This window comes from Cupressus sempervirens, chromosome 10 (genome assembly GCF_028749045.1).
Source record: "Cupressus sempervirens isolate cs-2001-9-10 chromosome 10, ASM2874904v1, whole genome shotgun sequence".
Taxonomy (NCBI): Eukaryota; Viridiplantae; Streptophyta; class Pinopsida; order Cupressales; family Cupressaceae; genus Cupressus; species Cupressus sempervirens.
Genome location: NC_143127.1, coordinates 229286516 through 229298981, shown reverse-complemented (window position 1 = coordinate 229298981; position 12466 = coordinate 229286516). Strand labels below are relative to the sequence as shown.

General features: G+C 35.3%; 1 protein-coding gene across 4 annotated transcripts in view; it reads right to left on the bottom strand.

The window, feature by feature from the left end:
• Positions 1-3273: 3273 nt before the first annotated feature.
• LOC149533469 (MAC/Perforin domain-containing protein) overlaps positions 3274-12466 on the bottom strand; it is a 45865-nt gene continuing 36672 nt past the window's right edge. For 2 of the 4 annotated variants that reach the window (XM_089807432.1, XM_089807431.1), the window contains 3 exons: positions 4373-4536; positions 3645-4284; positions 3274-3310 (listed from right to left, as the gene is read on the bottom strand). In XM_089807432.1, the coding sequence (XP_089663558.1) occupies positions 3646-4284; positions 4373-4536 (803 nt within the window). In that variant the 3' untranslated portion in view covers positions 3274-3310; position 3645. Of the gene's footprint in view, positions 4285-4372; positions 4537-12466 lie in introns of all 4 variants that reach the window. The other 2 variants (XM_089807430.1, XM_089807429.1) reach the window with 1 other exon arrangement.

Genomic DNA, 12466 nt, shown 5'->3' with positions numbered 1-12466 from the left:
TTTTTTTATTAGGTTGTGTGTGTCTTCTCTTAAAACCCACAGGGGCAGTTGAGCATAGTATCATCTTTTGATTGTTGATTTGTGGCTCTTTTGTTTAGTAGGGATTTGAGGTTCATTTGTTCCTCAATTTGTGAGGTTTTATGGGACTACTAGATTGCTAATGCTCTATCTGTGGCAACATTTCATTTTTATGAGGTTCTTTTCTCCACCTTTTTCATACAAGATTTCAAGGCCCCTTTAAAACTTGTTTTTACCTAATTCAAAAATTAAATTACCACTAAAATCTTATTACATTCTCAATTCATTGACTTTTTTAAATAAAATTTCAAATATATTAATAGTGCAAGTCATATGCAAACATTAGTTCAAAACTCAAATTTCAACTCCATCAATGCTTTATTGTTGCTTCAATGGCATTGAGCACTATCATAGCCATTGTGATTGTCCTTTTATATTGTGAAATGGCCAAATAACATAGTAACACGAAGCAGCATCCCCCGCCCCCCTTTTTGATCCACGTCTCTGAGACAAGGATACACTGGGGACTTGGGGACACCTCCTTGTCCCCAATGGTGCCACCAGATTTTGCCACCCCTACCAAGGATGGGGGGACATCCTGATGTTGACTATTTATGTTCAATTTTACATGTTCCAATTCAATGCAATGTTGAAGTATTTAATCTTTTACATCTTTATATCTTACATTGCAATACATCTTTTCGTAACTAGCATTTTAAGTACCATATGTATAGTATATACAACTCCCCTTGTCCCCTGCCAACATCCCCCCATCGTCCCCAAATTAAGGCCTTTATGTCCCCCTGTCCCGAAAACTTGTCCCCCCAGTTCGCCATCCCCTCTTCCCCCAAGGCAATGTAACTTTGCCAAATAAATTAATATGAAAATTTAAAAAATCTCAATAAAATCATCTTCTATAAAATTGTGTTGACTTTTAAATTATTGGTTTCAAAAAATGACACACTAAACAATAATGCACCAAACAGGCTTAGCTATATATTTGCAAAATCTAATCAGCAGTATTGAAATAATGTACTATTATCCAATAGTGCATTATTGCTTTAGTTAAAATTACTAGTAAAAAAATGATGGATTTATAATTGCTGACTCGTGCTTATTACAATTTTGCACTACTTATACAAATCAAATACTAACAAACCTTCCCTCTAACTGCAATTTCTACAATCAAATTCTCGTATGCACATTGTTGATAAAAAAGATCACTCAACTTTAATTCAAAGCTATCTAAATTCTCAGATGAACATATTTTAAACGTGTCTATTGTCTTAAAACTGTTATTTCCCAAATTTTATCTCCACTAAATACCCAAGCTTTCAACAGTAGAAACCAGAGGTAATGACCGTGTACATCCACATATTTCCAACACACTATAACTTGAAAAGCAAATCAAAAATATGTATTGCTTGCAGATAATATTTTATTTCTTTAACCATGTATTTTGTTTCAACTCCTCCAATTAAATGGAAAATGCTACAAGGTTTTTGTTTAATAGGATTCCCTAACCTTCCCTTGCCAAATTTTCATCTGAAACAGTGGGGTACAAACTCAAGCAGAACTATATCTGGCCAATCTTTTCAGATGATCGTAATCAATTGAAATGGGATTATAAGAATTCTTGCAAGTAATTAAAGATTGCAAAATACATCCTTCCTCAACATTCAAAGTACAAAATATCTCAAATATGCATACAAATAGAATTTCGAATTTCTAAGCTACTTGATCCTCCAAGAAATTGGCCCATATGAAGTTTTTCATTGCAGGGTTTTCAAAACCTGGACAAATTTAATATACAATTAGCCAAGACCAACCTGAAAGCAAAGGTCATCAGAGAGATTTTAATCCAAGAACTTCCTACAGTTGATCTTCACAAAACATACTCCTCTACTAAATTATCCTAGAAAAGAGTAAATCCTAGGGATAGGAATTGCGAGGGAGGAGAAAGACTGGAACAAAATTCCCAAGGAACATGCCACTATGCTGTACAGCTTATAAATTACAGACATCGCAAAGATAACAAGCAAGAGAAAAAGATATTCAAAACACGATACTTCAAACAAAGCTTGAACTTTAACAAGACAGTGAGAAATCAATTGTTGAAAGCTATTGCAGTTTAAATTTAAATCTTACCACAGACTAAAAAATGACATAAACCAATTGCTTTGATACTTAACACAAGTGAAGTTCCAATTTATTTCACAATAGGTCAGTATCTGTATCTGCAATTGCCTTTAGGCATGTACTTAATCCAATTGAAATTTCCGCCACAAGTCATTAGTTATTACAGAGATTTTTTTGTTTTTGTTTTCTTCATAGGTTTTCATAGACATCAAGACAAGTAAGAAGATTTGTAACAAAGGTTTCAAGAATATGTTCTTAAATAACCACGAAGCTTAGTGTTCCCAAGAACGATGAAAACTAAGAAACGGGAAAGCTAATTGATCAACAAGGCACAAAAACTCAAAGTAGCCCAAACATACAACTAAAATTTCACAAAAATCTTATTTTCATCTATTAGCATCAAATCTTTTAAGAGCTTGAACGGTAGTTTCGACCTTAATTCTGAAATTAGCAATTTATGTAAATTATGTCCCTGGGTCCTGCAGCTGTGCCCCCTCGCTCTGATATCAAACGAACAAAATTCAAGCAAGAATAGTAGGAATCCCATTAAACCTTATTAAGAATTCTTAGCCAAATGTTGAAAATAGAGTTGAGATGTGCAGCACAAAAGTTTGAGGCACATTTTTTTATTGCAAAAACTGAAGTCCTATCACAAGTAGATGCCAAGCACATCATGCTTTCTACATCCACTCACCACATATAATGAAGCCAACTGGTGAACCATTATGACCACCAATATGGACCCTAATTTCTCAACTATTTAATGTGTCAAACTGCATCTTCATGACAGGTAAGATGAGACATTCATGTACTGATAGTCCAACAGAGACTCAGAAACTGAAATTTTATAAATGATGGCATCAACACACAGATTTTGGGTTTCTTTATCACAGCCAATTCCTACATGAAGATCAATTAAATTAAATTCAAGAATTCAAGATATCCAACAATATATTTTGTAAGAAACAGATACCAATCTGACAGGTTATGTTTCTTTTTGCGCAATGAACAATATCTGGAATTTCTTACAAAAGCAACCGTCAGCAGACCTCCAAATATAAACAATAATCATAACAGATATCTTTCATGGTTGAGAGCAATCACTGAGAAGAGAAGTTGGAAAAAATATTGCCGGCACAGCTTTGTCATATTCCTATCAGTGCCATAAAAAATCACAATATAGTCCATCAGGACAGTTTGTTAACAGCAATATACAAATAAATGTATGCAAGAATACAACCCTCCAATTAAAAATTCTGTTATGAAGCCTTGACACACAGAAACAAATGAAACTAACATTAACAAACCCTATGGAGTGAATCGCATGGTCACCTGTGAAAAGAATTTCCTGAGCAGGAATTCTTTAAAAACTCTGCTACATAAAAGGGAAATGCTCCTGTTTTCTACATCCGTATACAACCTTGTACAGCCACATGAGTGGCATATTTCATTTATCAACATGCAAAGATTTTTCACATCTTTCTTACCTTAGTAATTTAGGAGGGAACATTTTACACGCAATACAATCCTTCCTTTCTCGACCCCTAGCTTTGCACCGGTGACTAACCAATGGCCCGGCATATCTTGAGGCCCCTTGGTCATCTCCGTCACATCCACAAATTTTGCCAACTTTCCTGTTAGTGTGGTCGACCCAGAACTCGTATTGCCTGAGATCTTCACTGCTGAGTGATTTGATGAAGATATGTCAATATTTTGATGAGATGATGGGGAATGATCCCAGACTGATCTTCGTATGGTACAACCTGGAACCTTAGAGAAGAGAAGCCTAAGGTATAAAACACTTTTTTGCCCAAAATCCCATACTCCAAGTTGTGCTCCAGTTACAATATAAACCCCAGAAAGGTCTCCAATCCATGTTTCACAGTTCTCTACAGGAGCAGTACTGACATGAGAAAAGTTCTTCCATTGCACAGGCTCAAACCATCTACTATCCTGCTCTTCTGGTCCCTGCCATTTTGGGGGTCCAATTGCAACATGCACATCCCAGTGTGGCTGTAGGATTCTGGGAAGTGAGATTAAATGTTGTAAGTGAATTGAGAGTCTATTTTGCTTCCTCCCTTCGAGACATAGTCTAAGTCCGGTCACAGGTTTCCGACCAACAGATACCTGGATAGTGACATTTAAGTCAGAAACAAAACAAGAGAATCACTAAAGATAGCTCTATAATAAGTCTACTATCTAACTAGTGACACACCTGAGCTGTGCTAATATGAAGTTTGGGCCCCATCAAACTGAATTGCAGAGTAGGGCATACTGGTTCCTTCCTTTCCTGTCCTGGTAAGTCACTAGAAAGTGGGGCCCATGCACGAGAAACTTGGAAATCCAGAAAATATTGAAGTTCCTCAATTGGAGGTTTGTCTGCACAAATGATTTTCAGAATTTTGACTGTGAATTGAACTTTTCATAAGGAACAACTTCAAATTGTTGTTAGACATAACTAAACAATGAAAATTCTTGAACCAAAGAGGTAAAACATATAAGTGGAAAGGTACAAAACAAGAGCCTCAGGAAACATGAAGACAAAATGCAAACAAGGAATAGGAATGGTTAGATATGAAACCGCAAGACTAATTGAAAGATGTGCTTGATTGAAGATAAGCACCACATCAAACAATCCCACACTCCAGAAAATGAATGGGATGATCAACATAAGAATACAGAAGAAAGTGGCTATAAAATACATTGAATTAACCCCCCAGCAAGCCCAAAGCATTTTGTCACTATAAACTTACATCATGCACCACCCATATTTTATAATCATATTGCAATAATAAGTTACCTTCTGTATGTTAGAAAATAATGTATGTTACAGATATGTCATGTAGAGTTTATACTTGTCCAACTTACATATTGTCTGTTCAAAATTAAAAAAATTCAATCCGAAGTCATGAAGACAATCACTGCTGCATATTTCTCAATCCATTGCTGGCACCATTAACCTCTTCAGTAGAAATTTTCACCTAAATTTGATGATCTTACAGAGCTGTTTTATAATACAATCATGCATATGTAAGCAAAGCACATCAATCCTCAACATTCCTACTGGGGCCATTTTCCTTGTATTCAGAAATTGGAGAGATTTCTTCAATTTGTGTTTTCTACATACTTGGCATAGCCGCACATAAGCCTAGTATGATCATCTTCATCCAACATTACTATGAGGCGGCACACACCTATTTACAATCCAGTGATGGTCCATCAAAAAAAAAACAAAAATAGTTTGAAAAATAGAACTGACATTCTAAATTTCAGTGCAGTAATTTGTTTTACTTATACTATCTACTCCTAAAAAAGTCCGTTTTCAGGCTTCATGCTCCGATAGGACATTTCTAATCCATATCATATTAGGATTCAGTCAATAAGGTATTTACCCATTCTGATTTGGGTTTGTTGATTCAATTCATAGATCTGACAAAAAACAATTTGGGGCTGGGTTCATTTTGGGTCCATCCATTAATGTATGTATCAAGTAAGCATGGGTGGGTATCCTCAGGATTTTAGGGGTGTCCCCATTTCCAAGACGTCTCAGGGACAGGGGTGTGTGCCTCAGGGACAACCCTGGGCTATTCCCGGAATCATGTCAAATGCAAGAAATCTCCCGAAAACACAGACATCCCCAGCTGTCCCAGGGGTGGCCAGCCATCGCCTCAAAAAAGCAACTCATTTCATTTATTTTTTAAAATCCTAATTTAAATAAAAACATTTTATATTAGTTTTTTGTGGGTCCCCAAAACAGCCCTCTTTATAATCTAACTATGGTCAAACAAAAACAGGAAAAATTGGTTTGACAAATAGAACCCACATTTGAAACTACAGTGCAGTCATTGTTTTACTTGTGTTGACTGTTGTCTACTCCAAAATAAAGCCCCATTTCTAGCATCCATGCATGGACTACAGGGAACATACAAGTGCTCCAATAGGTCTCTTCTAATCCATATCATTTGAGCATTCAGGAAATAAGCTATGTAATCCGTTCTGGTTTGAGTTCTCTGATTCAATATGTGAAACTGAAAAAAAAAAATATTAGGGTTGGGTTTCTTTCGAATCTCCAATTGATATAGATCAAGTAAACCCAGGTATGTGTCCCCAAGGTTTCTAGGGGCACCTCTCTTCCAAGACAACTCAAAGTGTGGGAATACACCTCAGGAGTTCCTCAGGCCATCCCCAGAATCATGTGAAATACAAAAAACATCCCCAAAAGGTGGGGACATGGGGACACTAAGATAATAAAAAAATTATATTATTTTTTGTGGGCTCCCCACCGTAGATCACCCTAGAAGAGGAAGAAGGGTCTCATTCATTTCATTTGAAAGTTTTATTTGCAGAAACAGTTGCAGCAAGGTTTGAAGTTTGAACTAAGAGCAAATCGTTTTTGCGGGATTTGCAGAGCAATTGTTTTTGCAGGGTTTGCAGAGCAATTTTTTTTGCAGGGTTTGAAGAGCAAATAAGCAATTTATTTATTTTTTGCAGTGTTCAAAGTAAGAACAATTTTTTAGAGTTTTAAGTTAGAAAATAATTTAAGTAGGGATTGAAGGAGGAATAAGAGATTAATTTAAGCAGGGATTGAAGAAGCAGTCTCAAAAGAGATTAAATCTGAGAAATCATTGGTAGTGATACTGCAATTTCTTCGTAGTGGTAAGTCACTTTACCTTTTATTTTATTTTTCTCAATTTAATTTTAAACCCTAAAGTAAGAAACATCCCAATTTTGTTTTATCATTTTTCAATTTAAAGTTGCAGTATACTCAAACAAAACGAGCAGAGAATGATAGTAGTGACAATGAAGTTTCAGCCTTGTTAAAGTGATATAGCTTCAGTCAGATTAAATTGATCATAAGTGAAACTATGATTATGATTATTTAATCAGTATAATTGGTAAACAGTAATTATTAGATAAATATATTTAAATGCATATCTAAATAGTAAATACATATGTATGTGTCTGTGTATTGATGATTACTGTTATAACTTAGATCATAATCACAAGACTGAATTGGTTGACCAATTACATATCATGTATAACGGCACTTTGTTAATTCTGATTAACATAATAATATCTGGCTAACTATCGAGCTCTGATTAATCTATGCCGATTACTATGCAGATCGGTCATTATAAATACTGCTTAATACTGTTAGTCAGGAGTATTATCGTGCAATGGTTCTTTGTATAAAAGGTAGGTAGGGGGGTGTGTGTGTGTGTGTGTTATCATGCAATGGTTCTTTGTATAAAATGTGCGTGTGTGTATTTATGTATGTCTGTATTGATGATTACTGTTATATCATAATCATAAGACTGAATTGGTTGATCAATTACATATCATGTCTGTCTGTCTGTGTGATTACCGTTATATCATAATCATAAGACTGAATTAGTTGACCAATTACATATCATGTAAACGGCACTTTGTTAATTATGATTAACATAATAATATCGAGCTTTTATTAGCACCAATCACCTTGCATTAGAAGTGCCTCTTAATAACTCTCGAGCTCTGATTAATATATGCCAAGTAATATATGCAGATCGGTCATTATAAATACTGCTTAACGCCTCTTAATAACTATCGAGCTCTGATTAATATATGCCGATTATTTTATGCAGATCGGTCATTATAAATACTGCTTAATATATGTTAGACGGGAGTATTATTATGTATTATTATGGTTCTTTGTCTAAAAGGTAACTGTCGGGTGACTGCACATGTCCTGTGTAGGGACATATCCCTACATGGCTGTAGCCACATAAAGACATGTCCCTACATAGGGAATGCCTCTTCATTATATATTTGTATTGAGAGAACTGCAGATGGAAAACATCAGTCACAAAATATTATTACATCTGCAGCATATCTACTGTAATAAATCAAATTCATAGAAAGAATAATTCAGAGCATTATTATATCATAACTGTGAAGAAATATATATACAAATATATATGCACAACAGAAGAGTTTAGTAAGTGAAGATAATTAGAGTAAATACTTACACAGAAAAACACAGCAGCGCCATTACAAGCACAGTGCCTCTTCATATTCGTATCAGCCATAAAGAGAAAGATATATATTAACATATATAAGAGTACTATACAAGAGAGATTAGGTATAGAATATTGATATTGATAGGAAATTTGATATATATATATATCAATCATTATTATAAGAGAAAGTAATATGATATCTATCTAGGAAAGATTATCTATTATGTTCTAATTAAGACAACTGAGATTAAGATTCTAATTATAAATTATCAATATCACCTAGGATTGATAACCTTATCTAAGTTGCATACAAAATTTAAAAAGACATACATACACTAAATCTGATCAAAATTTCAACATGGTATCAGAGCCAGGTTCCTTCTATGAAAGCCTAATAGCTTAAAGGTAGATTCAATCAGATTTATAAGCAAAAGTAGTAAAGATGAATCACATATGAAGAATCAATATCAGTATGAAAAACATTGATTTGAAGTGTTCAGCCTGCATTTGTATTCCCGCTGCCAACATAAATCAAGATTCCCAATGGAATAATCAGAGTATGTTTGGTAAAGGACTACTAAAGAATACTGCAACATAATTTCTCATGCTTGAAGAAATGAATTGCAACTTGGAACACACACTTAATATTGATTGCATAAACTTCTGAATACCTGAGAATACAACCTCTAATCTAGCAGTACGATTCATGGAGAAGGGTTGATAAATATGTGTTGTCCAATATAAGGGTTGTGTATGATGATCCGACAATGTCTTCTTGTATTTACAAAAGATGTTTGTTGTCAAGGAACAAAGATTGTAATGATAATGCATATCATAAGTTTATGGTTTTCTGGGCCAAGGTACACAGTATGGCCATGAACCTTGTGGAACATCCTCAAGATCCAAGAAAACACTAATATATATAGTACCTTCATTGGAAAATCTTACATCATGAAGGATAATGACCTTCTCTAATAGACTTTGAGATAAGTGCTTTTATCTTTTGAGTAGTACATTTATTATTATAGTTACTTTCTTATATGTATTCATACATGTGTTACAAGAGTTATTTGCCTTGATCTGTTCCTTTGGTGTCAAGGATGTTTTAATAGGAAAAGAAGAATGGTGCTTTAGGCATTATGCAAAACTCTTTCTTGTGAAGGAAGTTTCTACATGGACTTGAGCCTTTTATCCTCATCTCATATATTAATCATACTAGATAATAAGAAAGGTGTAAGAATTTGGTATAGCTCTGATACCATGTAAGAATTTGCCCAAGGCAATAATTCAACGCCAAGATCAAGAAGCTCAATAGATAGCACAGGAGAGACAAATGAGAATCAAATGAGAATGGATATCAAATGATTGGATACGAGATGAATACACACTAGAAGTGCCTTGTATATAAAGGCAGTTAGAATGACTAGGAGTCAGCAAAGAGATAAACATCACAACTAAGCACATGTCCACCAAGAGTGGATTATCCTCCATTGAGCTCAGAAGTTTGTGCGATGATGAAAGGATAAGTTTACATAAGTGTATCTCATAAAGAGATGTTGTATACACCATGCGCTCTAATAAGTTGCTAACTCTTGTGTTGTCAACAAGACAACTCATATGTCTATGCATATTCCTAAGTAAACTTAAGTGTAATAATAATTAATTATTTACACTATCACCCCCCCTTAAGTGCAACTTAAGGGAATGCACTTAAACTCACAAAGCTAAATGCAAGATGCAATGTGGGTCCTGGCTATTAGGCCATGTTAGGTACCCATGTACAAATGCAATACTCTACATACTATGCAATGCAATCTCTCTAAAAACGGAGAAAGAGGGTAAGATATGATGTTTGAGTAAATTGGAATGCAATCTCCAAAAACTAATATGTCTCCTTTGAAGTAAAAGAGTCCTCCAACTGCTAAAAAGAAGTGTCCACAATCATGTCAGTCTCAAAAGAAAGATCGAGTGGTTGCAGGTTAGAGTGTTCCCTCGCAACAAGCGAAGAAGAATTCCCCTCAACAAAGAGAAGATGGATGTCATCAATAATGTCTCCCACATCTTCAATGTAAGACTCCACACACAACACTACAATGTCTGGAAGGAAGTCATCCCATGAAGCTGAAATAGAAGACATGGTGTTTCCTGCTGAACTGAATTAGGAGCATCTGTGGCTGGAACTGGATCAGTAGAAGCAACAGGAGCATCAGGAGGTATGATCTCAACTGGAGTTGTAGGTACCACAACTAGAGTGACTGGAGGTAAAATGTCCTCTGGTAATGGAGAGACTCATGGATCTGCATATGCTTCGCAAAGACACATCCAAACATCATGAGGACTACTTGCCTTTCTAAGAGGAGCAAAGGATTCCTTACTCATACTGCTATACATAAAGCGAAGAAGAAGAGAAAGATGTACCCAATTAGTATTAGGTGGAAATATCTTTGAATATAGATAAGGAAACACTTCCTTATGTTCTCTTAGATGATCAATCACCAAAGCACTTCATTTCTAATAGTTCCTTTTTGTCAATTTGAATCTTAAACCAAAGAGACACTTTTGACATGACTCCATGAGATCAAATAATGTATGCACCCCCAAAATACAAAAAAAAAACAATACAAGAAACCCCCCCTTAATGCATGATTTGGCACTTTATATTTAGTGTGATTACAACGGCCACTTGCCAATTTAGGACTTAATTGGACTTCTGATTTTACAACAGCACATATGAAACTATATCAGACTCAACAATATAACACACAAGATCTCTCAAGGATCTAATTACAAGTGCCAAAATAGGCCAAAAATGACCAAATTATGAAAGTACCCTGTCTACTCAGAATTATTCCAAACTGATACCAGATCTGGAAAGTAGACAAAAAATCATCCACTTTCAAAAAAAATAGCACCTAAATATGTGTCCATATGAGCCCGAACGAAGCCTTTGAAGTTGTGAAAATCAGGATTGGCAATTTTCCGAAAAATTCAGGAATAGAGATCTCGAACAACCTACACCAATGTGTAGATCACGAATTCTATCCCAAAACAAAAAAAATTGCTCGAAAAAAGGAGTTCATATGAGGGAGAGATCATTGTTTGAAAATCACCTCTGTAATTATTTTTTCTGAATCACCATCATCGCACCTTCAAAAATCAAATGACTCTAGATTTCACCTCAAATGTCCGATTTTGATGAAACAAAAGTCGATTTGGGGGTTTTTTGACCTTCTGAATATGATGCCAATATCTAATTTGCACCAGCAAGCTCCAATCTTGACCTATAAAAAAAAAACTCTCCAATGGCTATGCAATGAAACTCCTATGGCTCTGATACCATGTAAGAATTTGCCTAAGGCAATAATTCAACGCCAAAATCAAGAAGCTCAGTAGATAGCACAAGAGAGACAAATGAGAATCAAATGAGAATGGATATCAGATGATTTGGATATGACATGAATACACACTAGAAGTGCCTTGTATATAAAGGCAACTAGAATGACTAGGAGCTAGCAAAGAGATAAACATCACAACTAAGCACATGTCCACCAAGAGTGGATTATCCTCCATTGAGCACAGGAGTTTGTGCGATGATGAGAGGATAAGTTTACATAGGTGTATCCCATAAAGAGATGGTGTATACACCATGTGCTCTAATAAGTTGCTAACTCCTATGTTGTCAACAAGAGAACTCATATGTCTATGCATATTCCTAATTTAACTTAAGTATAATAATAATAAATTATTTACACTAACAAAAGGAATAGCTTATATGATTAGGATCGTATAAGTAGAATATCCTTCTATGATAAAGGAAGCATCTAGAGGAATGACTATTGAAGATAATATTGGTTCAAAGGGAGATAAGATAAATTTATTAATGTCCAACAAGAGACCAACAAGGGTCTAAGGGACTAGAAGTTTACAAACAAGAGAAACCACCCACAGCACAAACACCAAATGGTAATCATGAAAGAACAAAACAACAAAGCAATAGAGAAGCAAAGGAAGACACCAAGGAAAAGGACTAGGGATCCTTCCTTGGCCGAAAGAAGTCCACCACCGAAGGCTAAGGAACAGGGCGACCAACGATCCCAAAATGCCTTTGAATACTATCGGATGAGGAGTGTCGCTATTTGGTGAGTCCAGAACAAGGTCTCACTAATCTGATGTGGTTGGGAGCTAAAGTGCAAAACTATCGCTTCATGTCCCTGGCGAGGGACATGGGCGCATAAAAGTCAGTGATATGCAATTCCAAAGCCTAGTGTTGAGGAAAAAGTATCTACAAAGTACGGTCTCAAAGCTAAATG